The sequence below is a fragment of the Podarcis bocagei genome (assembly GCF_964188305.1).
Source record: "Podarcis bocagei genome assembly, chromosome: 7".
Classification (NCBI taxonomy): Eukaryota; Metazoa; Chordata; class Lepidosauria; order Squamata; family Lacertidae; genus Podarcis; species Podarcis bocagei.
This window is the reverse complement of record NC_138132.1, coordinates 13,693,215-13,720,180: the sequence shown is the minus strand read 5'-3', so window position 1 is coordinate 13,720,180 and position 26,966 is coordinate 13,693,215. Positions and strand designations below refer to the sequence as shown.

The window sequence follows — 26,966 nt, the reverse complement described above, 5'->3', positions numbered from 1 at the left end:
TGAAAAAACACCTTCCTTGATCTGTCCTGAATAGTCCAGCATTCTATTTCCTTCTGTGTCTAGCATTATCAGAGAAGGTGAAGAGGTTTTCTATATCCATTTTTTTTCTGTGGCATGCATAATCTTAAATAGGTTTCCTCTCTCTCTCTTTTGTCTTTCCTCTAAACTAAAATGTCTCAAATTTTGTAACCTTTCCTTGTGTGGGTGTTATTCCATCCCCTTCAGCATCAAGATTCCCCCTTTCTGCAACTTTTCTAAGTCTTTTGTTGTTGTTTAGTCATTTAGTCATTTCCGACTCTTCATGACCCCATGGACCAGAGCACGCCAGGCACTCCTGTCTTCCACTGCCTCCCGCAGCTTGGTCAAACTCATGTTCGTAGCTTCGAATACACCGCCCAACCACCTCGTCCTCTGTCGTTCCCTATAATACCCTTTTGAGTTGAGGTGAAGGTGTTAGGATTTTTATCCATGCAAGCTGCTCAGCAAGTAGCACTTTGTTGTTTATATCACGTGAGTGTCTGAGAGTGTGAGACAGGAAGTCTCAGTACTATTGAAGTATTGTTGAGAAGTTAATTTCACATCTGTGTGAGATGCTTTTCTGTACTGCTGCTGAGAGAGCACAAACATGCTGGTGGATTCTTTGTACATGGACTGTAAATAAAGTAGTTTATAGCTACTGATTGTATTTTTCTTTTGCTGTGAGATGCCAGAAGACGAGTGGGCTCCTCTCAGGAGAGAGGGGTCACTTATCACCAGTCTCTCTGGACTGAGGGAGATTTACAGCCAGAGAGTGACCACCGGAGAGACGCCCCGGTGTCTTGGGAAGGTGGCAGCCTTCCTGGGCGTTTTTCCAACAGAATGTACACAATAATGCAAGTATGGTCACAGCATATATTCCTATACTAGTGTCAATGATATTGACATTTTTATATTCAATTCCTTTCCTGATGAGCCTAGGTGTGGAATTTGCCTTTTTTACAACTGCTGTATGGAGAAATGTTGGAGGGATGCACACATGCACACATGTATGTATGTATTTTAATGTTTGTTTTTATAATGTTGTATTTATTGTTTAATGTGTTTGTGTACAAACACACACACACACACACACTTAGTTGCATTTATTAATCTGGGGCTTTCTTTTCCCCATCATGCTTCCCTAATTGTAAAACATAAATTAAAAGATTTATACACTTAAAATGCTTTCGTACTAGACCAGGAGTAAACGCTGAAGCAGGGGGATAGATCACTTGGCAGAGCGTGAGACTGGTTTGTGGGTGTGAACCCCATGTTGGGCTAAAGATTCCTGCATTGCAAAGAGCTGGTTGGTCAGAGAATAAGGGATTGCCAGAAATGGAAATATAAAATGTGTGTGGGACAAGAAAGATTGTGTAGCTTTGAGATTTCTGGGAATGCCTTTTTTAAATTGCTTGACATTTTCAGTGGGAGGGTTATGCCACACATGGTGACCAGCCTCTAGTGCTCTTTAAACTAGTTAGTGGAGATCCCATGTGAGAGAGGGCTATTGGGCTCATGTCTTGTTTTCTGGGGTTTGGTCTCTGGGAGCTGAATGCTGAACTAGAGGGGCCTTTGATGCAATCCAGACAAAAATCCTCTTATGCTCCTAACTCCTGAATCTCTCACTGGCTCTTCAGAGTTCTGCCAAACAGTCGTATTCTGCACTGGGTGCCTAGTGCTGTGTGGCAAATCTCCAAAAAAAGCAGCTACAAATGCAAACAGTGGACTGCATTTTAGAGCTTTCTTCAATCTTTCCTCTTGCTAAGTTGGGTGGGGAGCTTTTCATTGTATTTGTTTGAACTTTTGTGATGCCCTTATGATATTGTAAGCCACTCAGATTTCTTTGAAATATAGAGTGGTATAAATATATCATAAATCAATAAAATCATTGTCCATTTGTTCATTTTCAAAGCACTGCCCTTTGCCACTGCAGCTTACAAATATTCTTAATTTGATGAATACAGACACAGAACACAGTTTTTATTTGCCACACCAATTTATTTTGATTTTGAACAAAGATAAATTTAACCCATATATCATATTATCATGAGACAGAGCCCCCAAGCCCCACATTCCTACTTTAGCTTATCTATTCCCTGCATCCCATTCACCCTGCATTAAATGCCAAATAGAGGATTCAGGAGTCCTGTGCAGTAGCTCTTCCTCTCCCACCACCAGGCAAGCAACCTCCACCGCTGCAAGAAACAGTGGGATCCAAACGGAAGAAGACATTGTTCTCTCCTAACTACTCTTCAAAGTTGAGCTCCTCTAGGGGAGGCAGAATATCACTGCATCGTGCTCTGGTTATAGTGCCTGAAAGGGCATCAAAATGCATTGATTTCTTAGCCATTGCACAAAATTTTGGGGATGCACAGCCGTGGAAATGCTCGTCAGGAATTGAACTGTTATCTAGTAAAGAAAAAGAGACATTTTCACATGAGTGCCTGGGTAGTAACAGGTGAGTTTGTGTGCAGAAGAGGGAATCGGAGCGTTTTATTGTTTATTAAGTATATTGAGCAAGTATAGAAAGCATCTCAGAACCATACATGTGATCAATTTGACACAGATGTTTAAAATTTAGAAAAAGAAATATCCATTTTTTTATTATGGGACGGGGCCCATCTTCATCAATATCGCTTTCCAGATCTGGGCTCCATGCTTGCCTTTACGTCTTCTAAAATATTAGTGAAAACTTTCTTTTAAAAGGCAGTTTTACACATGATAAAATGAACAGATTATTTTGCTTCCTTTCTCAAATCCCCACCCAAGAAATATGGAGTCTCATCTATATACATGCAGAGCAAAGATCATTTAACGGAGTTATAGTTTCAGAAAATTAGAACTTTCCCCTACCAACACGTATAGTGCATTTTCTGGCAGAAAGCCACAAACAGAAAAAGAGAGCAGCTCACCACCCTGTCTCCACCTCATTGGCTGGCAGTGCTACTTACCGTGAGCAACAACAAACTCTATGCACTGAGTCTCATCATCGTTACACTTGATGGTCTTTGAGCCCTTACAGGCTTTTGAGAGAGAAGGACAACAAGTTGGACACTCCCGCCCATTCAACTTAGGTTTTCCCTCTGTGGAAAACAACAACTAAAATCAACACAAGGTTTCAGCCCATATCTCCTTCATTCCTTCCTTTTCCTACATTGTAATAATTTATTAAATTTTCAAAAAATTGATATATACACACATCAATGCATAATCAATTTTTCAGACTTCCCACCCCATTTCCCATGGTGTTTTTACTTCTTCCCCTCCACAGCACAATACCATCTATCTCTTATACCAACACATCAATACTTTATTCTTTAATTACTTATATTGCTCATAGTTTAAATCCAAGAAAAAAGCACACCAAGAACTCAGGCCAATGTAAGTTTCAATAGTGGGAGTGGTCCCTAATCACAAGTCAATAGTCAATAGTAACAAAAACTAATCCATTCAGAAGTATGTATTCTGACAAGAATTACAAACTCAAATAAAGATTACAAATTCTAATAGAGATTACAAACTCTAACTCATAAAGATATGTATAAAGAGAAAATCTTTGTAATGAATTATTGACTTGTGAGTAGGGATCACTCCCACTATTGAAACTTACCTTGGCCTGAGTTCTTGGTGTGCTTCTTTCTTGGTATATTTAATAACAAGAACTCCAATTTATTAAACATAGTTCAAATCCTGCTTGTGACTTCATCATACAATAATTTCCTTAAATAGTCTGAAACAGGCTTCCATTCTTCCACAATGCAATCATCCTTAGATTCTCTTATTTTGCCTGTTAACTTTGCCAATTCTGCATAGTTCATCACCTTACTTATTCATTCCTCTTTGGTGGTAACTTCTACTTCCTTCCATTTTTGTGCATAGAGAATCCTAGCCACTGTTGTTACATACATAAACAACTTAATCATGATTTTTTTGGAACCTCTTTCCCTATAATCTCTAGGAGAAAACTTTCTGGGGGTTTTTTGTGTATAATCACTTTAGACACCTTTTTTATCTCATCATATGTTATTTTTTTAAAAAAAAACTATCACTTTCTTACATGTCCACCACTTATAAATGAAAGTTGAATGTAGCAGTTTACATTTCCAACAATTATTTACAACATTTAGCCAATTTGTTAGGTTAAAATGCCATCTATACATTATTTTCATGTAATTTCATTTTAGAGTATAACAGGCAGTACATTTCATATTAATTTTCCACAACCTTTCCCATGCATCCATTTCTATATTATGTCCTAGATCTTTAGGCTATTTTATCATTGTAGATTTAACCAGCTCATTATTATTTTTTGTTTCCCATTAAACTTGCATTTCTTGAAAAACATAATATGTTTTCCTTTCAGTGAGTCTTGATATCAAGTCCACACACTATACAAACTTCTCCTTATACAATTATTTACAAATTCTCTATGTACCTTTACCTTAGCATACCACAGGTAAGCATGCCACCCATACCAATTCCCATATGCTTCAAAATCTAACAAATTTGTATTCTGTAAAGATATCCATTCCTTTAACCAAATCAGCCAGACTGCTTCATAATATAATTTTTAAATCTGGCAATGAGAATCCATCTCTTTCCTTAACACCCATTAGCATTTTAAATTTGATCCTTGGTCTTTCCCCCTGCCAGATGAATTTTGATAATTCTTTTTTTCCCTTACTTGAAGCAGTCCATGTATTGCCAGGATTATGTGAAGGAGAAATTACATCTTAGGCAAAATATTCACTTTTATCACTGAGATTCTTCCCAAAAGAGAAAGTTTCATTCTACTCCATCTCTTCATGTTTTGTTTAATCTTACTCCATACAATCAGCTAATTATTTTAAACAGATTTGCATTTGTATTTGTTATCCAGATACCCAGATATATCACCTTCTTTTCCACCTTAATACCCATTATTTCTTTCAGTTTCTCTTTACCTTGCTGGTTTATATTTTTTGTTAACTTTTTAGTTTTATTCTTATTTATATAAAATCCCTGCTAAATTACCAAACTGCTTTATTACATCCAATACCTTAACCACATTTTCTATCAGGTTTTCCAGGAACAATACCACATCAACTGCAAAAGTCCTCAGTTTGTAACTTTGACGGCCCACTTGGAGGCTTCATATATCATTATTTTCTCTAATATCCCTACACAGCAATTCTAACCCTAGAATAAACATTAACGGTGAAAGCAACCTTGTTTTTTTCCCCTTAGCATTAATGCATTTTTCTGATAGAACACCATTTACTCTTATGTGTGCAAATTGCTATTTATATAATGCATTTATTCTTTTCACATATCTGTCCCCAAACCCCATTATAATCAGTAGTTTCCCCCTAAAACTCCAAGAAATATTATCAAATGCTTTCTCTGCATCTAAAAGCATAGCTAATTGCTAATCACTTTTTCTTTTTCAAATAGCATTCCGTACAATTCTACCTTTATCTTTTATCTGTCTTGTTGGCAGAACTCCTGTCCGATCTTCATGTATCAAATTTCTTAACACTTGTTTAAGTTGTCTTGCTAATATTGTAGCCAAAAAATTTATATTTCAATTATTCCTCAGCTTCAGTTCCCTAGTCCTGTGAGAGGGTTACAACATCTCCACTGCATTCTGTTTCAGGAATTCATTGTGCTGATGGTGTAGATCTAGATATTATCTCTAATGATGAGACAGAAGTGCTGGCAGCTGGGTTATCAAAGGGGAGTGATTTTAGTTGTCACTGTGCAAATACAGTCCAGAGAAACTCCACCCAGTCTGTTGTTAAATATGTATTGTGTTTCATAGTTCAACCTAAGAGGAATAGGCAAGTAGGATTATTTTGGGGAGTGGGTTGTGGAATTTATTGCTGGGTTGTCTATGTGATTAATTTGCCACTTCTATGTTTTGTCCATGGCCTAATATGCATTATGATCCATCATTGTTTATGTAGTCTTATGTATTGCTTATTACTGTGAAATAGATTTATGTTCACTAATCTCAAAATCTGTAAAAGTAGTAGGGGGAACTTTAGCCATGGGGGATCAGGGACACTTACATGGCAAAAGAGCCATTTGTATTTTCAGTTGGCTTTTGGTTTCGTATCTTATTCACTTTACTTTCTTTTTATCTGGGGAGAATTATTGGAACTTTTCAGCCTCCTGTTCCCCAAAGTTATGGTTGAGGCATCTTGCAAACACCATATTAGAAGAGCCAGGATGTCACCCTGTAGCTGGTGTTCTGGAGGTGGAGTTACTACTAGGTAAACTGTGCTTCCATGTGCTCTGGCTTCCATAACAGTTTCCCATTGCACCAGAAGCAGTTTAGTCATGCTGGCCACATGATCTGGAAAGCTGTCTGCAGAAAAACAGCCAACTCCCTCACCCTGAAAAGCGAGATGAGTGCTGCACCCCATATTCTATTTTGACAGGACTTAACCTTTGAGGGGTCCTTTACCTTTACCTTTTTCCTTACTATGAGGTATCATGGGGACCACCTCTGGTGTCCTCTAACCAGCTACAGGGAAGCGGTAACCTATCTTGGCCTTCATCAAAGATCTCCAATGCCTTCTGTTTGATATTGATTGTCTAAGGGCAACCAAGGAAAACCCTTAAAGCCTCAATGCTATTTATGCTCAAGGATATATACAAATATGCATATACTTACTTTCACCAAATAGACTGCCACAGCTTGTAGAACGACAGCAGGACCTGAAACTCCGCAGGTAACGACCATCTTCTCTGGTGAAAGTATAGCTCTCTACAGTGCAATCTGTAGTACATCCCTGTTCACGATCGTAATAATAGGCACCTGTGAGAGAGCATTAGAAGAAATATCTAGATCAGCAAAAATTTAAATCATTCCTCTCCTGAATGATTTTTTTTATGATGCTCCCTTATATACATACATTGGACAAATGGGTGAATAAAGAAAAAAAATTGGCACATACTGAATTTAGCAAGCTAATCCCTAAAGTAGTTTCTTCCTGTATCAGTATAATCTTTTTTGCCAAACCATGTGAATATTCCAGGATAGTTCCTTAAATGAGAAATTGTTGACTTGTTTTTCCTGCACATACAAAATGGCAAGGGCCTGGAATAGGTTGATCTGCCACCCATCTGATCTCCAGCTAGTTGATCCATTGGCTGATTCAAGAAGCTGTCTTATACTATATACAGTGGTACCTCACAAGACGAATGCTTCGCAAAGTGAAAAACTCGCAAGACGAAAGAGTTTTTCATTTTTTGAGTTGCTTCGCAAGACGAATTTCCCTATGGGCTTGCTTCGCAAGATGAAAACGTCTTGCGAGTTTGTTTCCTTTTTCTTAAAACCACTAATACCGTTAAAACCGTGCTTCACAAGACGAAAAATTTGCAAGACGAAAAAACTCGCAGAACGAATTAATTTCGTCTTGCGAGGCACCACTGTAATATATATATCTGAGAGTGGAGAATTCAGTTTTTTCTTTCCTCTAATTTTCTTTTCCCCTTCATCTAACTTCTGACTCACTATCTCAAGGGGATAAATCTTTTTCCATTCATCTTTTTATGGAGAAATGTCTGAATAAGTTTTCCTTTTTCATAAAAAAAGATTTCTGAGGGTTCAGCTGCTGTCAGATTGTAACCAAAAGGGTTTGGAGCTTTGTGTTGTTACTATATATTGCAGGCCTATTTGACAGCCACTGCAGTGCTCACAAGTTCTGAAATGAGAGGTGGGGTTTCAGTTTCCGGCCTGACGTCGTGGTCATGGTGGTTGAGCTCCTCTGCCTTCCTGGGCAGGGGAGCTGCCTGGAGAGGGGAAAACCAGAATTTATGAGGTAAAATTCCTGGCAATGCTTCCCAGGGGGTCTGGGGAGTGCAAGGTATCCCATGGTGTCGCTTAAACTCGTATCTCCCAGCCTGAAAGGCAGTGCGGGTGTGGCCTGGGATGTGTGTCCCTGCCATGGGCGAACCTCCATTTCCGGCATGATCTGTGATCAGTTCCTCAAGAATTCGGAATATTGTATTAATTATGGGGTGCTCCTGTAATGGCATATGATAAAGGGCTGCAACTATTCAGCTGCCAAAAGGACTGGACTTGAGCCATAACTGGACTTGAGCCTGCAACAGGAAAGAATTATGCGTAGGTGTTTAGAGGTTATCTGTTATCTGGAGGAAGACAGAAGACCAATGATTTATGCCCAATTAAGAGTTTTACAATTTTTTTAATATATCTTCCCCTCTCAACTGAAGATGAACCGATTTTATATAAAGTTTCTTTGAACTGTATGAAGAAAGTGTGGATGAGAGAGTGGTTTGCTAAGGACTGCTAATTACACTTGCCATGAGTTTATAAATGGGATTTTTATTTTTGACTGTGAGCTGTGGAAAACAATCCCCAGGATTTTAATGGTGGAGAAGGCATCTTCTCAGCAGTTATTTATAACTTAAAATGTTGTTGAAAAACTGAAGGGATGGTTTCAAAGGAATGGAATGGACTGAGAAGGTTGGCAATTAATCTCTCTCCACTCTAAGTCTGTGAACAGCTGGAAAGGCTGCACATATGAGACGGTTATTTTATATGTTTGGAAAATAACAATGGTGCTGTCTGTAAAAAAAACAAGAATGCTAGCTAGGAAAATGGATTATGACTAAGAGAAGGTGATTAAAGAAAAAGAATGAATGTGGCAACATCAGGAAGCAATGGACATTTGTTTGTGAAAGAGCAGCAAACCTATTTATTTATTTAAAATATGTATTAAATTTAAAGGATCTGGATTGGTTAAAATTCTGAAAACTAATAAAAATTGATTTTAAAAATATATTTTAGGTTTCACTACTGTAACCACGGGACGTGGGTAGCGCTGTGGGTTAAACCACAGGGCCTAGCACTTGCCGATCAGAAGGTCATCGGTTTGAATCCCTACGACGGGGTGAACTCCCGGTGTTTGGTCCCTGCTCCTGCCAACCTAGCAGTTTGAAAACACATCAAAATGCAAGTAGATAAACGGCGTTTCCGTGCGCTGCTCTGGTTTGCCAGAAGAGGCTTAGTCATGCTGGCCACATGACCCAGAAACCTCTGCCAAGAAAGCGAGATGACCACCACAACCCCAGAGTCGGTCACAACTGGACCTAATGGTCAGGGGTCCCTTTACCTTTACCTTTACTGTAACCACTGTTTGCTGGATCAACCTGTTCTTGCAATTTTTCCTCCATGGAATTTAGTTCATATTCCTTTTCTTGTTTTTACCCTGAACCTGATTTGATTTATAGATTAATAGCTCCTCTAAAAATAGCAAACAAGGTTCCTTCCACAATTCCATGTCACACCTCATCCAGATCTTAATGATATTTCTTTCTTCAACTTGAGTCTATATATTGATGGATTTTGTAAAACAAATGACCATGATAAATCCATGTCTGGTTATGTTGTGGTATCTGACTATGAAATTCTTGAAGCTCATTTCCTTTCAGATATTAAAAGGTGCCCAAATTCCTGAGGTCATCACTCCTATTCATGCCTACACCAAGCCTGCAGAATTGTTTATCTCCTGTGATATTGTACCATTCTGTGTGTCAAAATATGGGGGGAGATGAATTTTCTTCTTTCTGCGGATTTTTCTATACGTAATTTGGTTCCTCATTTATTCCGTTTTTCTATATCTTAAAATGAAAATATTTTGCTTTTAGGAAATAGGAGAGCCAAACATGCAGCTCCTCTTGGCTCTGTTCCTGGCTGTTTCTTTCTTTTTTATATACCTTGTAACTAAAAGATTTATAATCTACAGATTTATAAACGAAAACATTTATAATCTATCCCATAAAGGAAAAAATAAAGAAAAAGCTGTTGTTAATTTAGTCCTAGTGAAGTTTATGTCAACCTAAATGTTATTCCTGCTCTTGGTTCATAAGCATGCTCAGGTGTCTCATAGGCCACAAGAGTGTGAAAAGGGAGAAAATGTTAAATATTGAATATCACTATGCATTATGCTGGTTTTGTCAATAGATACCACATAACACAAAGTAATTTCTTGGTTTTGCTAATTCCATTAGTCAAGGAAGGGTTAATTGTGTGCAGTGTGCAAGTTATGCCCTGGGTTCATCCCAAATAAAATCTTAAATTGTGAGTTTAATAAAATCACTGCAAACACCACCCATGAATCAAACATAGGTCACATTACATACTTTTCAGGGTGGCATAAGCAGCATAGTCATTCCATGTTGTCCAACCATCATATGGTTGCTGCAAGCTGGAAAATATTGAGATGTCACTACTAGATATGTGGGAAGTGAGTCTGAGTATTTTCCCCATATTGGTTGGCATTTGTTATGTAAACTAGGTACTTCCACCTGTGTGAGTATAAAATATTCTGCCTAAAAATTAATATGGAATCATTCCTTTCCAAAAAAAATGGGGGAACGATAGAGAAAATATTAATTTCATGGAACTGTATCATTTGGATTACTCCATATTCTTTTGAGCCTAGGGCCTATGGTTTTCTGAGAGACATAGCTCCAGTCTATGAACCCTTTACATTTACCCAACAATGGGATGGGAAGCCCACTTTTCCCAAAATCTCATGCCATCTGGAAAGATGGCAGTCTTTGTCCCTAAACCCACCTCAGGGGCTTAGGGGAAAGATCAGCCCTTAGCAGTAGCTTCTTGGGGTTTGCTAGATGTTTTTCTGGCCATAGGTGAACCCTGACATTGGTCATTCCCAACTGTCTTTCAACCAACAGGGGGACTGGTTGATCATTACAGTGGTACCCCGCAAGACGAATACCTCGGAAGACGAAAAACTTGCTAGACGAAGGAGTTTTTCGTTTTCTTAGCCGCTTCGCAAGACGCATTTCCCTATGGGCTTGCTTCGCAAAACGAAGCTTGCCCCGCAAGCTCCGGGGATAGCAGGGAAGCGCAGTGCGTCTTCCCCGCTGTCCCCGGACCTCTTTTGAAGCAAGGGGCAGCGGGGAGAAGATCGCTTCTCCCCGTTGCCAGCCCCGCAATCTCCGGGGACAGAGGGGAAGGCGTGCGCGCCTTCCCCTCTCTCCCCGGACCCCTTTTGAACCAAGGGGCGGCAACGGGGAGAAGCGATCTTCTCCCCTCCGCCCCTTCCTTCAAAAGAGGGGACATGATTTTCAATGCATTCCTATGGGAAACCGTGCTTCGCAAGACGAAAAACTCGCACGAAGAAAAAACTTGCGGAACGAATTAATTTTGTCTTGCGAGGCATCACTGTAGTTGAACACATATCTCCTTGTATTCATCATTGGCTGCACACCTGACCTCTGCATCACTTGTGTCTGAACCCACAAAGAGTAGACTCTGATTATGTTGCTAATGAGTGGAGAGTGACCTGCCAGTGAGGTATTGTTACTTAGGATTTGGCCACTGGGAAAACCTTTGGGGATGGAGCTGTGAGGCAAAGGCCGGAGAAAGATGAGGCCTGAATATTCATGCACAATGTATTAAGAGTAATCAGCTGGTAAAGTTCAGAAGAAGGTTGCCAGTGGTTCTCTGAGGCTAAGAGGCTGCCTTGTGTAAAGGTGCGGGATGTGTGTGTGTTGCAGACTTGATTAGTGACTGACATGGAAATGAGCTATCTCAGTGCCTTTTCCCCAACACTGGAAGCTAGTTTCCCTCCCTCTTGTCTTTCTTCTGGCAGGTGAAGACCTTGTCCCAACAGGCTTTTGGGGAATTACTGTTTTTATTGAACAGGCTGGTGCCATTTTTTATTGTAATCATAGATACATTGTACACATATTTATATATATAGATATCCCAGGGTCCAAATGACAGACCCACATACTCAGGTATAATCTGACAGAAAGGCTTTATACTCACCTAAATTGCTGACAGTAAAACCATAAAAGCATCTGCTACTTTCGGTAGTTACACAAGTTTTTACTCCTCTTCCTTTGTCTATTTCTTTTGACTTCCTTACAATACATGCCTCAGGTGCCACTGCAGAGACAAGAGAAGAAGAAATATTCAGTGCCAAATACATCAGTTTCTCAGTCGTTGAGAAATTGAATCTACAGTCCCACCTGGATACAGTCTTCCAAGCCAGACATGAGCAACCTTATTGGTTTCAGGATCCACATGGGTGGGTTGGAGGCTGTGTGCAAACTGACACAAATCTTCCCCCTATCTCTCACACAGGAGCATCTCCAGATACAAAGATGGAGAAACACACAGCCTTCATTCCATTTACTATTATGAATGCATACACTAAAGCAGGAACGTCCTGTTAGGATTCCTGCCCCGTGCTGGCAGTCATGGGATTGTGTGTTTTTTTAATCGCATGACAGTGTATGTTTTCATTCCGCAGTGTGGGAAGTGACGGAGACAGGATGTTTGTGTTACTGTGTTCTGTGACGTGGGACTATTGTCCTTTGTTTCTTTCTCTTTGCTGTTTGATGAGAAAGAGATGTGCTGATGCCTCTTTGTATCAGTCGCTGTGATGTTCGGGCTGGAGAAAGCTTTTGAAGCTCCCGAAGGACCGAGCAGGAGTGAGAGAACATACCAGTCAGGCATGTGTCTCTATCGGAGTCCTACTCTCGTGTAGGATGATCCTGACACATCCTCCACACAGTGAGGTGCACAATGGGATTTTAGCAGTCCCATTGAATACTTTCACAGGCAGCACACATGTTGTATGTGAATAAAGCCAACCTCATGAAACAGAAGTACACTCCACAAGGCTGTCTTCCAAAATTTGGAGTCCAGATTCCCAGTATTCCAATAGTTTTAGCTTCATTTATCCTTCCTAGCACCAATATCAGTTTGCCTTCTCTAGCCCACTGCATATCCCCTCCTCCATTTGAAAAAGCAATTCAAGATTGCAGCTTCCTACTCACCTTCAGAAAGGATGGCCAAGAAGAGACAAGTACTCAGGAAGATCTTCATAGTGCTGGAGAGACCAAAAGCTGAGGAGAACTCAGTTCAAAGAAGCAGGCAACTGATGGAGGAAGAGGCTGCCTTGGGGGATTTATAGGCTAAGAAGAGGAGCCCTAGGCAGAACTGGTCCAGTGAGGGGGTGGGAAATGATGACAGTAGAGATTGCATGCTTTCCCAAACATCTTGTAATTTTATATTGGAACGCAAAGCATGGAGTAGAAATTGCATTAAGTCATTTTTGGGAACTGTATGAAATTCTGCCAGCTACCTCTTCTTTTGCATTCTCAGGGATAAGAAACATATATTTTAAATCCTTAAATCACCTTTGGAAAGCCCATGAAAATTCACCAAATAACTTTCCAGTCTATCCCACCCCAATTTCACCACAATGGAAGCCACTCTTACGGAACCACTCTTCTTCAGAAAGTGCACTGAATGAATACCACTTTGAGACGATTGGAGTTTGACTGCTATTAGAATATTTCCTTCTAGGTTCAAGTGGCTAGAACGCACAACACCTTGAAGATACCGAGCAAAGAATTCAAAGATCTTTGTTACATAGTATAGCCACTCATGTTGTTTATGCACAGCAAAATAATTTCCCTACCTTCATTACTCGCATCATGACTCTACTAATACAAGGCTATATTTTTAATGAAGAATGCTGAGTCACACCAGGAATTTAGTTATCTTAAACATATTATTATTATTATTACTATTATTATTACTATCATCATCATCATCATCATCATTAATTTATTTATACCCTGCCCATCTGGCTGGGTTTCCCCGGCCACTCTGGGCGGCTTCTAACAAAATATTAACATACAATAGTCTATTAAACTTTAAAAGCTTCCCTAAACAGGGCTGCCTTCAGATGTCTTCTAAAAGTCTGGTACAGTGATACCTCAGGTTACATATGCTTCAGGTTACATATGCTTCAGGTTACAGACTCCGCTAACCCAGTAATAGTACCTTGGGTTACGAACTTTGCTTCAGGATGAGAACAGAAATCGTGCTCCGGCAGCACGGCAGTGGCAGCAGGCCCCATTTGCTAAAGTGGTGCTTCAGGTTAAGAACAGTTTCAGGTTAAGTATGAACCTCCGGAACGAATTAAGTACTTAACCTGAGGTACCACTGTAGTTGTTTTTCTCTTTGACATCCGGTGGGAGGGCATTCCACAGTGCAGGTGCCACTACCGAGAAGGCCCTCTGTCTGGTTCCCTGTAGCTTGGCTTCTCGCAGTGAGGGAACCACCAGAAGGCCCTTGGCACTGTACCTCAGTGTCCGGGCAGAAGGATATGGGTCGAGACGCTCCTTCAGGTATACTGGACCAAGGCCGTTTAGGGCTTTAAAGGTCAGAACCAACACTTTGAATTGTGCTTGGAAATGTAATGGGAGCCTGTGTAGGTCTTTCAAGACCAGTGTTATGTGGTCTCGGAGGCCGCTCTCAGTCAGAAGTCTAGCTGCCGCATTCTGGATTAGTTTTAGTTTCCGGGTCACCTTCAAAGGTACCCCATGCAGAGCGCATTGCAGTAGTCCAAGCGAGAGATAACTAGAGCATGCACCACTCCGGCGAGACAGTCTGTGGGCAGGTAGGGTCTCAGCCTGCGTACCAGATGGAGCTGATAAACAGCTGCCCTGGACACAAAATTGACCTGTGCCTCCATGGACAGCTGTGAGTCCAAAATGACTCCCAGGCTGCACACCTGGTCCTTCAGGGGCACAGTAACCCCATTCAGGACCAGGGAGTCCTCCACACCTGCCCGCCTCCTGTCCCCCCAAAACAGTATTTCTGTCTTGTCAGGATTCAACCTCAATCTGTTAGCTGCCATGCACCCACCAACCACCTCCAGATACTCACACAGGACCTTCACCGCCTTCAGGACCTTCTTTTTTTCTGTTGTCACCTGTCCTGCTTCCTTCGGAGGAATGGTGGGGTTGCAATATGGCAATATGGCTGAAAACAAAATACTGACCCTTTAAGGATTGTACGTCTAACACCTAATTCTGCTTCCTGCAGATTTTTAACAGATCTGGCTTCTTATTCAATGACAACTAGGCACCCTCAGGAGTCTTGCAACTTGAAAAACCAGTTGAATATTCAGCCTGAGTTCCTTTGGGAGGAATGATGGGATGGAACTTTAATAAAGAAAATCAAATAACACCTAATTCTGCTTCCTGCAGATTTTTAACAGATCTGGCTTCTTATTCAATGACTGCTAGACACCCTCAGGAGTCTTGCAATTTGAAAAACCAGTTGAATATTCAGCCTGATTTCCTTTGGGAGGAATGATGGGATGGAACTTTAATAAAGAAAATCAAATAAAAAATGAAGTATCAAAGTCCTGCTCCATGTAGATTATAAAGGGGGTTGCATAGTCTGTCAAAGTCTCCTCTCTTATGGTTTATTGAGATCCCAGATAGAGAGATATGGAGCGGCATTTGGTTCCCAGGACAGGGGATCCCAACCCTAGGTACATATTATAAAAGGGCCCCATAGTTTCTCAAACTGTTGTCTCTTTTGGCTTCCCTCAGTCAGGCACATGAGCAATTGTATTCAATTAGAGAAAATTATGAAAGCACAGTTTTTTGGCAGGTACATTATGGAAAGACTCTTCTTCAGCAGGTACACTGGGTGAGCCCCACTTGAAGCCAATTAGGAGTTTGGCTGCTGTAAGAAGATATGCAGGAAATTTCAGCTGGCCAGAACTTGCATCAGCCTGCTAAATCAGGCCATCTGTTCAAGAAAACCATTTTCACAGTGGCCAACCAGATGCCTGGCATAGCCAGCAAGCAGGACCTGAGAACAACTCCACAGCTGGTTCCCAGAAGCAGACATTAAGAGCCAAACTGCCCCAGATGGCAGACATAGAACATAACCATCAAGTTTAGTAGCCATCAATCCACAAATTCATGGAGGATGAGGGTAATCTGCAATTTAACACATCCAAGTTGTTGGACACCATTACTTCTTCTTCTCATACCAGATTCCAAAGATTAAATACTTGCTGTGTGATGCAGTTATTGTTTCCATCTGTCCTGAATTTTCCCTCCTTCCGTTTCATTGCTTGTCCACAGGTTCTATTGTTATGAGAGAAGGTTACTAGACAGAATGGCTACATTTCCTCTGGTATGAAAGCCAAGAAGCCTCTGGGAGTTTGCTCTGCTCATGCCTTGTTTTGAAGTAATCCCAAAGGCATCTGCTTCAACTCTCTGAGAACAGGATGCTGAACTAAATGAGCTTTTGGTGTAGTCCAGAAGGGATCCTCTTATGTCCCTGACTCCTCAGTGCATCTCCAGTGGCCTATCAAATAATACTAATCTGCCCTGGTTGCCATGAATTGTGTAGCAAATTTCCAGAAGAATTGTGCACTATAGCCTAAAGTCAGCTGCAGTTAAATACTTTATTCAGTATCTTTATTGTGGTCCATCGACCCATAACATGGATTCAGAATAAAATACAGATAGGGAAGGAAGACCAAAGCGTTATTTGTTTAGTCAACATACCCATGACTAAACAAATAACACTTTGGTCTTCCTTCCCTGGGGGTTGTCTGTATGAATCTGTATTTTATTCTGAATTCATGTTATGGGTCGCTGCACCACAAGAAAGATTATTATTATTATGCATTATCAGCTTCTTGATAAGCAGATAGGGTGGGTAGATTTTTGGACTTCTTTTTGACGTTTCCATGATGTTACTCAGGCTTTCCTCTGCTCCCTCTGCACATCAGATTTGTAGACCTCCCCAGTCCCACCCCATGCAGCTACTTCTAGCCACGAGTTTAACCTCTCAAGGACCCATGTTTGAGACCACTTCTCTCTTCTATTCTGCAGGCCTGCTTTGCACCCAATTTCCCTTTTGCACCCCATGCCCCCTCCCCTTCTTTTTGTGCAACCCACTTGGAAGGGAAGCCAGCGTGTGGTTGACTCCTGTATCTTCCTCCTGCCACAGATTACAACTAATATGCCCCTTCTCACCTTCCACCCAATTTGGTCCCTACCAACACTATGATTCTATGAATCAAGATGGTTGGGTGAAGCATTCAAAACTGCATTGATTTTAATCAAATAAGGATGTGCAAAATAAAGAAAGAAAAATATGTGGTGTGAGAAGAGCATGACTATAGTATGGTGTTAAAGCAGTTTGGCAGCAACTAAACAGTCACAAAATCAATCAGCAAATCCTAGGATGTTTCTGCCAGTGAGAATATTGAATCTCTTCTGTTAGTGAGAATGGGAGGTGAAAGGTGATCTCATGTTTTGGTGCTGTAGGGAGGGGAAGTGGAGGCACCCAATCTGATTCCCCTAGAAAATGCATTTTGAAGTCTTCACTTTCTTTGAGCACAAAAACTAGAGAACAGGAAAATATAAGAGATACCTAGTTTGATGCCTGTATTAGGTCATGAAGTGTGATTCACAGTGCACCTAAGATGCAGAACAAGCAAAATCCTTGAACATCTCTATGGATGCAGCTGGGCGAGAGGGCCAGCAAGCAGACGTAAGAATGAACAGACAGCAGGTGATGAGTTGTTGTTGCAGGACAGAATGGCAAATGATTAGTTATGGCCACATTTTATTCCCCCCAAATAGTGAAAGCTCTGAAACTGAGTTGGACAGACTACAAAGTTCTTCATTGAAATTTTTGTGAAACGTAGTTCCAAACTGAGTCATGTGGTCTGTGGACATCCCTACTACAAATATCTACTGGTCACGATGCCTATATGTTCTAGGGTTGCCGTATGTCTGTGATTTCCCTGACATATTGCAGAAAAATAGCTCAAAAATAAACAAAACTATAACAGACCTCAACAACTTTGGCAACTTCTCTGTCCAGTTTTTCTCTGTTTGTTTTATGTGCTTCTGACAGATATCTGGCTAAGCACTGTGATAACACTATGCTGGACTAAATGGGCTTTTGGTCAGAATCAGTAGGAATCCTATTATGCCCCTGATTCCTGACTCCTGTAGTGGTTTCCAGAGTTCTGTCAAACAGTAATCATCTGCACTGGTTGCCTATCGTTTTATGCAAAGTTTCCAGACAAACAGTCACAAACCTAAATTGGGCTGCATTTCAGCCCCGCCTCTGGAGAAATATGGTGGGAAGATTTTTTATGATATTTCTTTGAAATACAGAGTGCTCTATACAATAACATAGAAGCTAAACAAGGTATACTTCTTGGGGGCCCCCCAAAAAATTAAAACCTACACACAGCAACAGTGTTTTGTGTTGCATAGGCTCCTATTTGTTATGTGCAAATGGCTTTAGATACCTATTAGGTCCATAAATTACCATTTGCGTGTTCAGAACCAGAGACCTCCCCCCTAAAAAAATTCACACTTGACTCAAATTTTGGTTTTGGTTTTTGGCAGAATTTAGGCCACAGCTTCACTGGCCTCCAAATGGAGGACAGTGCAGTCTGTATTTTTTCCAAAATGGCAGCCTAGAGTGTGCTAAAAGGCCTGAAAGTGAAGCACCATCTACTTCCTATGCTTCTGACCAGCCAGACATTGTAGCAGTCCAAATCATGGCTCCCTGAAGATCTGATGTTATTTGTAATTGCTTACATACACCAAAAGCATTGGCCCTCCTGTCCTTGGGTTCTGACAAGGCCTTTGCTTATTATCCCTGAAGTTTTCTGAAAATACCAAATGGGAGAAAAGTTCATACAGACCGTCACTAAATCATACCAAAAAAACTATGCTGTGGTCTGCACTCACTCATATGTCGTTATTATGATTATTTTGCTATTGGGTTGTCTGTCAGTATGCTTTTTACTATGTTTTTTATCACTGATGTTTTGTAATTTATTTCTAATCTTGTACATGGCCCTGGGATCTTTTGATAAAGGGTGGTATACAAATTGGAAAATAATAATAATAATAATAATAATAATAATAATAATAATAATAATAATAATAATAATAAAACAACTGACAGTTACGTGGGTTCTTTGCTACACTGTGACAACTTCTAAATGCTATGTAAAGTGAGTCTAAACAGCAAAACATCTACACATCTGTATAAAGAAAATACAGGGGTGTGTTACAGCACCATGTTCATAGGAGCCAATTCCTAGGGCCCGAGGGGGCATCACCCCACCCAATAAAGTTGATGGGCATTGAGTCATGTGAGATTATGTGGAGCAGGGATTACCTGCGCCCCCACAATAGATACCTTGAAGATAGCAAGCCCATTATATGTTAGCAGACTCAACAGGGTCTTTTAGGCAGAATCACAGGCCTGGTTCACATATACACTCACTCACTCACTCACTCACTCACTCACAAAAACATCTTGTATCATCTCTAGTTATTTGATTGTTCAACATTTAATGACTCAACTGAATGCATGAAAGGTGGAAAAAAGCACTCTCCCCCTTTTCTATGTGATTCCCAGGATGTGGGAGTCCCAAGGTTATATTCTCATTTTTAGAAGACACACATTGAAGGGCCTAAGCTTAAAAAGTCAGTTCTATATCAAAATTATATATTGTTTAAATATATAATACTAACATTAAACAAAGAAAAATCCTCCTACACATCTGTGATGCTGCCACTCTCCCTCTCTCTCATTGTCCAAACACCAAAGTTCACTTCTTTCACACCGCCTTTGGCTTTCAGAACCATCACTAGTGAAACAAAAGCAAAGGACACATAGCTGTGTTAGGGTATATTCCAGCCCCTAAACTCCACAAGCTTTTCTGGCTAATGATCTCTCCTACCCCTGCACTTAACTATTACCAACTTATTTTAAAGAGCAAGTGACCATATTCTTTATGCCAAGTGGATTTAATGGGGCCGAGAACATCTAGCACTCGAGTCACTGTGCATTTTATTACTGTACCACAAAGGAAGCTGTGTGAAGATACCTGTCAGGGAACTGCCATCAGAGCATCAGGTGGTGGAGGGACTCAGGCAGGATGAAAGAGACTCAACTGCTGAAGCAGGGACCAGCAGGGGGAGGAGTGGGTCTCTGAGGGAATGCGAGCAGGAGGGAGGGCTCAGGGAGGCTTCCAGCGAGAACAGTGGGGAGGTATCGGAGTCTCCCATAGGGAGACCCATACCTCGCAGGAAACTGTCACGCCGTGAGTCCAGGAGACGCGTTTCCGTTAAGGAACTTCTTTGCTGGAAACGCTTCCGCAGACAGCCACTGTCGGACACTACTAGTGACTAGAGCAGACATGTCTGAGGAGCTCCGTCACACACGGAGGTTTGTGGGGGCGCACAAACTCTGAGGGAGCACGTTTTCACGCACAAGCAGCTAATCAAACCCTCACAGCAGTCCGACAGTCTTTGTACGCTGCCTGTGCAAGAGAAGGCATCATGAGCGAACCAACCGGAACCGGAGGAGCAGGGGCTGGAGCTGGTCCAAGCTTGGAAGATAGATACCGAGCGTTGGAGGTTCAACTGGCCCTGCAGACGGCGAGGCTGGAGGAGAGAAGGGCTCAGGATGCAGACAAGAAGGGGAGAGCCACTCAATTCCCCAGAAAGGTACCAGGATTGGTGCAGAAATTTGGGGGGGACCCCAAGGACTACCATGCTTTTAGGACAGAGATGCAATATGCCCTTAATGTGCAGTTCGATGAGTTCCCTGATGAGGAATCGCGAGTTGCTTTTGTAATTGGGCATCTTGAGAAAGGGGCTAGAGACTGGGTGCGACCCCTAATGGCAACGCACAATGACATACTAAAGGACACAATGAAGTTCTTTCGTGCAATGGATATCATGTTTTCCAGCGATATTGAGGAAGGGGTGGTGCGCAGACAGCTAATGGCTTGTAAGCAGGGGAGTCGATCTGTCCGTGAATATTGGACTGAGTTTACCATGCTGATTCACAGACTGAGTTGGGATTTATCGGCGGCACCCGTTCAAATGCTCTTTGAAGAAGGTCTTTCTTCGGGGGTGAAAGACGAGCTGGCACGGAGCCCCAGGGCGGAGTCTATGGATCAGCTGACCAAATCTGCGCTGACCATAGGAGCGCGGCAGGAGGCAAGAGCCTTGGAGAGGCGGGAAGGGAGAGGGGAACGTTGGAAGGAGTTCCGCATTCCAGACATTCCTGAGCCAGCTTTCCCGCCGGCAGAGCCGATGGAAATCGGAACAGCGCGCGCGCGCGCATTTTCAAAAACCAGCGAGGGAGCTAAGAAGGAGGGAAAGGGCCCCCGGAAATGCTATCTCTGCCAACAGCCAGGCCACTTTGCCAGAGTCTGCCCCCAGAGGAAGGAATGGCAAGGGATGGTGGGAGCTGTTGAGGGGGGAGAAGAAGGGGGAGCGGAGCAGGTAAAAGCCAACGCCTGGTTGCCACAATTGGGGCACTGCAGCCAGGCCAAAGAGCAGTGAAAGTGCCCGTACCAGAAGCTCCTCGACCTGCTCTGGTGATTGAAGTGTCGCTAGAGCTGCAGAATGGGCACCCCCTAAAAATAAAGGCGCTATTGGACTCAGGCAGCTCCTGCAATTTTATGAGCAAGGAGTTTGCTACTGAACACCAGATACAGACCATCCCTTTAAGCAACCCCCTGCAGGTGACCACGATTGATGGCAGGGAGTTGTTGGGAGGAGGAGTCCGCTTGCAGACTGTCCCAATGATAATGAGGGTGGCAAGGCACACAGAACTGATAGCGTTTAATGTGGCCACCCTGGGAGGCGCTCCCATTATTTTGGGAATGAGCTGGCTAGCTCTACATGATCCGCTGGTTGGCTGGCATCAAAGAGTGGTGTCCTTTGGTTCAGCACATTGCCTAGAACACTGCAAAGGGGAGAAGGGTTCAGTAGGGGCCCAAGCCACCCTAGCAGGGACTGAAGTAATGGGGAAGGTGAAGGTACCACCACAGTATGCAGATCTCAGCGACGTGTTCAGCGAGAAGGAAGCTGACCAACTACCACCTCATAGACCCTTTGATTGTCAGATCAATTTACTCCCTGGAGCACAGCTTCCCGTGGGCAAGTTGTATGCCATGTCAGACAGGGAAATGCAGGAGTTGCGAGGGTTCATTGACAAGAACCTGAAGAGAGGCTTCATCAGAGAGTCCAAAGCAGCAGGGGGGAGCCCAGTGTTCTTTGTGGACAAAAAAAATGCAGACAAGCCGAGACTTGTATGTGATTTTAGGCGGCTGAATGCAGTGACTGAACCGGTGGCGTTCCCTATGCCCAGAATTGATGATATTTTGACCATGGTGAGGAAGGGAAAGATTTTCACAAAGCTGGATCTAAGGGGGGCGTACAACCTGATACGCATAAGGAAAGGGGATGAATGGAAAACCACCATGTTTACCCCTTTGGGGGCGTTTGAATACCTCGTTATGCCATTTGGATTACAGGCAGGCTCCGCGTGTTTTCAATCTTTTATGAACCACGTGCTGGGCCCTTTGCTCTACAAGAATTGCGTTGCCTTTCTAGATGATGTGTTGGTGTATTCTGAGAATGAGGAGCAACATGTGAGAGACGTCAGAGAAGTGTTGAGCAGACTGCAAGCCAACAGGCTGTGGGTCAAACTGGAGAAGTGTCGGTTCCATACCAAGGAGGTGGAATTCCTGGGGTACCGCCTGTCAGACAAGGGATTGGCCATGGATCCCGGCAAGGTACAGGCAGTGCTGGAATGGAAAACACCCAAAACCAAGAAGGATGTGCAGAGGTTCCTAGGGTTTGGAAACTTTTATCGTAAGTTCATCCGCAACTTCGCCCATCTGACGGCGCCCATCACTGACTGTCTCAGCAGTAAGAAGAAGTTTGTATGGACGGCGGAGGCGGGGCGAGCGTTTGAGGAACTGAAAAGGGCCTTCGCCTCTGAAGAACAACTTCTGCATGTGGATTTACGAAAGAAGCTAAGGGTTGAAACAGACGCATCTGACAGAGCCATAGGGGCGGTGCTTCTTCTGCAGCCGGGGAAGGAGGAGTCGGAGTGGCGTCCGTGTGCCTTCTTCTCGCGGAAGCTGAACAAATCCGAGAGGAACTACACGGTGTACGACCGAGAACTGCTTGCTATTCATGAGGCGTTCCGGAGATGGAGGCATCTGCTAGTTGGTGCACAACATAAAGTGCAAGTGTGCACGGACCATAAAAATCTAGAGTACTGGAGAACGGCGCGAGTGCTCAACCAAAGGCAGTTGAGATGGGCCCAAGAGTTCTCCAAATTTAACTTTGAGATTTGTTATGTGCCAGGCCCAGAGAATGTTAGGGCGGACGCTCTCTCACGCAAGCCTGAATATTTGGAGGGGGAGGGAGCACCCGAAGAAACCCATATCATTCCAGAGGACCGCTGGGTGTGTGGGGCGACTTTGGTGGGGCAAAGGGAATTGGTAGAGGGTACGGTGCAGGATGCATACGCCCAGGGGAAACTCAGGGATCAGTGAGGGGAGGGTCACTAGGGGACCAGCAATGGAGGAGAAGGAACACAGCTACCATGTAGCGGAGATCCTCGATTCCAGGTGGAAGGGAGATCAAGTAGAGTATTTGGTAATGTGGGAAGGGGAACCGGAGTCGGAAAACACCTGGGTTAGGGCAGAGGATGTCAATGACGAGGTTTTAATAGAGACTTTTCATCAGAGGTTCCCACGTAAACCTCAGCCTGTAGCGAGGTTCCGAAGGGAATACTTTGCCACCACCGACGAGGAAGAGGAGTTGGAGGGGTTCCCAGATTCTGAAGAGGAGGAGGATTCAGCTGGCCAGGACGACGATCGATGGAGAGAATTGTTCGAGACGTCAGAAGATGAGGAAGATTCGTTTCGGGGTTTTAGCCCTTCACCTCCCAGGGGGGAGGAATTGGGAGGGGGTGAGGGGGGCCCTGGAGGGGAGGTGGATGTCAGGGAACTGCCATCAGAGCATCAGGTGGTGGAGGGACTCAGGCAGGATGAAAGAGACTCAACTGCTGAAGCAGGGACCAGCAGGGGGAGGAGTGGGTCTCTGAGGGAATGCGAGCAGGAGGGAGGGCTCAGGGAGGCTTCCAGCGAGAACAGTGGGGAGGTATCGGAGTCTCCCATAGGGAGACCCATACCTCGCAGGAAACTGTCACGCCGTGAGTCCAGGAGACGCGTTTCCGTTAAGGAACTTCTTTGCTGGAAACGCTTCCGCAGACAGCCACTGTCGGACACTACTAGTGACTAGAGCAGACATGTCTGAGGAGCTCCGTCACACACGGAGGTTTGTGGGGGCGCACAAACTCTGAGGGAGCACGTTTTCACGCACAAGCAGCTAATCAAACCCTCACAATACCCCTCTCCCCTTTCACAAAATTTCATGAGGCTGACTCTCAGGCAAATCTAGCAAAATTGCCTGGGCTTCTGGAAATCTAATCCCATTTCAACACTGAGCTTTGAATTCTAGTGTGACCTGATGGCACTCGTTTTCCCACATCCAGGGGGGTGAAATTCAGGTTGGCACAGCTTAGGAGAGACGTGTCCTTGGGGTTCTTGGGAGGGGGAAGAGATTTAATTTGTTTTCCACACTGTGCTTTAAATTATGGTATAGTGCTATTAGAATTCTAGCAATTTGTGACACTGCGCTGAACCTGTTGTTCCTGGTGTTGGCAAAGTGCTCCTATACTTTCCTCCAATTAAGGCTGTTCATGCATCAATTCCCTCTCTTACTCCTTCCTGGCACTTCAGCTTTCTAGAATGATGAAAACCAGGCATAGGCAAACTCAGCTCTCCAGAAGTTTTGGGAGTACAATTCCCATTATCCCTGACCACTGGTCCTGTTAGCTATGGATGGTGTGAGTTGTGGTCCCAAAACATCTGGAGGGCCGAGTTTGCCTATGCCTGATGAAGAAAACTCCTGATCACCTGAATAATAAATAAATAAATAAGGGGGAAAACGTGCACCCAACCCCTGGGACTATTTCATTGTGACTATCTGACCTCCCAAAATTTCAACACCTCTTGCAATGGTTTGACCCCTTTCCATTTCAACAGTACAAATTCTACAAACACCTTCCATATCTCCTCAAAATTATTTCTCCTGCATATTCCCCTTACCTTACCTTCCCTTTACAAAATAGAAAAACCCCTGCAATTATTTTTCCTGTCACACTGTATCACTATATTTCGTCCTTACTCTCTTGCTCTTCTTTCTCACACTGTGCTTCCCCCCTTATCTGTTGTTTTGATTTCTTATTTCCTGTTTTCTCCCATTGACTGTAGTGTATTCACAAAGTTTCCCAGGCTATGGGAAAAGAGAAAATGAAATAAGAAAGCTTTTAAACCCAACTTTTCCATTTTTTCTTTTTTTAACTCAAACAAAGTTTTTCAGTGTCTCCTTTTCCATTCCCCAAAACCATCTCTCTCAACAGTGTGTCTCTTTCTTCAGCCTCTTCAAAAGGCCCTTCTATTATCCACTTATATATGTTCATTAAAAAAAGCAAATATAAAAAAAACAAAATAAAGGTTTAGGGTCTTTCAAACCAAGTCTCCTTTCCCCCTTCCTTCATCTTCTTCCAAAAGCTCACCCATTAATTGGTATATAAAGAATAGAAAATTATATTGCCTGCAGTCGATATCTAGTCTGTCAGATCAAAATAAATAAATAAATAAATAAATAAGAACAAAGGAAATTAAAGGAACAAATGAAATAAAAAAACAATCCTTAATTTAAAAACCAGCAGATTTTGCTTATTTGGGATATAAAGGGAGAATGCAAACTGCAGAAAATTCCTGTGGCTGAGCTATGGCCATCAAAGAACAATAGATGGTAATTGATGGACATGAACAATGCAACTCCTTCCCTCTGCCCTGAGACTAAGGATTTGGAAGGTTGCCAGGGTAACTACCCCTGGAACAAGGGTGACTGGAAGAAGAAGGAGTAAGAAGAGTTGAGATCCTCCATGAGCAGGCTGCTAGAAGGCCGCCCACACTGCTGTGGGGTACAATCCCGTCTTAAAAGGCCTATGGTTCACCTGAAGGTCTAAATAGGTGAATAAACCATATTTCTTAAAGCCGCAACATTCTCTGATATGTCTCAGTTCCCCAAAGGAGCACAAACCTTGTGAGAGTGCCTGGAACGCCCTGGGCTCTTGCAACCCAACTTTTGTAACTGATGGGTGTAGTGAGGGGTTAACCTTCTGTGCCTCAAGCCTGAGAGGAGGCGCGTACAAGGGAAGTACACCAGGACTTGACGAAAGCAGCTTGGAATGCTTTGAGCTGAGTGAAAAGCGAAAGCAGTTTGTTGCGTCGCTGCACTGAGAGCAGGACGCAGAGAAAATGCAGCTTGAATCTGATGGCTGTTATGGATTGTAAATACACTACTTTCGTGCAAATAAAGGGATATTAGGACAGAAGAAACATGTGGGACTTGTTTACTGCCCTTTTTTGACACACTGACGCTGTGTAATTCTGCTAATTGCTTTACGACCGCTCGAAAGCCACACTACGTAAACAAAAGCTACAGAGGCTCACAGGGGAAGCGTGGCTGGGCGCCGAACAATAAAGCAATAAATCTACTGAACAGTAACAATACCCATTTCTTCCCTCTGCAAAGACTGCCCTTCCCCACCATCCCCAACACCACCAAAGACCCTTTATTTGGCAAATTCTTCATGTGCCCCCTCCATGAGAGGTCCAGAGGGCTTCAACATGAGAAAAGGAGCTTATTCTTTATTTGACAAATACAGACACAGAACACAGTTTTATTTGCCATACCATTTTATTATGATCATGATCAAGAGAAGTTTAACCATACATTATAATATCATGAGGAAGAGTCCCCAAGCCCCACTTTTCTACTTTTGCTTATCCATCCCTGCATGCCATTCATCCTACACTAAATGCCAAATAGGGGACTCTCAGTCCTGTGAACCCCACTTTCTCTGCACTCCCAATATCAGGCAAGCAACTTCCTCCCCCAATGCAGCTGCAAATCATGGATGTCAAAGGGGAAGACTTTGTTATCTTCTAATTACTCATCAAGGTTGGACTTCTTTGGTAGTATTGCAGTTTGACAGCATTGTGATTGGTTGATATTACGAAAAAAGTCATCATCCGTTGATGTCCTTGCCAGCGTGCAAAAATCCCATGTGGCACAGCCTTTGAAAACCTTATCAGAACGATTAAGGCCATCTAATAAAGAGAAAAAAGCATAGTCATACAATT

The 26,966-nt window shown here is 42.8% G+C and overlaps 2 protein-coding genes across 3 annotated transcripts in view; both read right to left on the bottom strand.

Moving 5' to 3' along the window:
• Positions 1–2,070: 2,070 nt before the first annotated feature.
• On the bottom strand, positions 2,071–14,845 carry LOC308590562 (phospholipase A2 inhibitor gamma subunit B-like). The gene is made up of 6 exons (XM_081200712.1): positions 14,750–14,845; positions 12,847–12,947; positions 11,831–11,950; positions 6,677–6,820; positions 2,970–3,101; positions 2,071–2,427 (listed from the first exon to the last, which is right to left on the bottom strand). The coding sequence occupies exons 2-6, from the start codon at positions 12,893–12,895 to the stop codon at positions 2,264–2,266; spliced, it is 609 nt and encodes a 202-aa protein (XP_081056838.1). The 5' UTR covers positions 12,896–12,947; positions 14,750–14,845; the 3' UTR covers positions 2,071–2,263.
• An 11,849-nt stretch (positions 14,846–26,694) lies between these two features.
• LOC308590567 (phospholipase A2 inhibitor NAI-like) overlaps positions 26,695–26,966 on the bottom strand; it is a 177,357-nt gene continuing 177,085 nt past the window's right edge. For both annotated transcript variants that reach the window (XM_081200718.1, XM_081200719.1), the window contains exon 5: positions 26,695–26,933. In XM_081200718.1, coding sequence (XP_081056844.1) covers positions 26,773–26,933 — 161 coding nt within the window. In that variant the 3' untranslated portion in view covers positions 26,695–26,772. The remainder of the gene's footprint in view (positions 26,934–26,966) is intronic.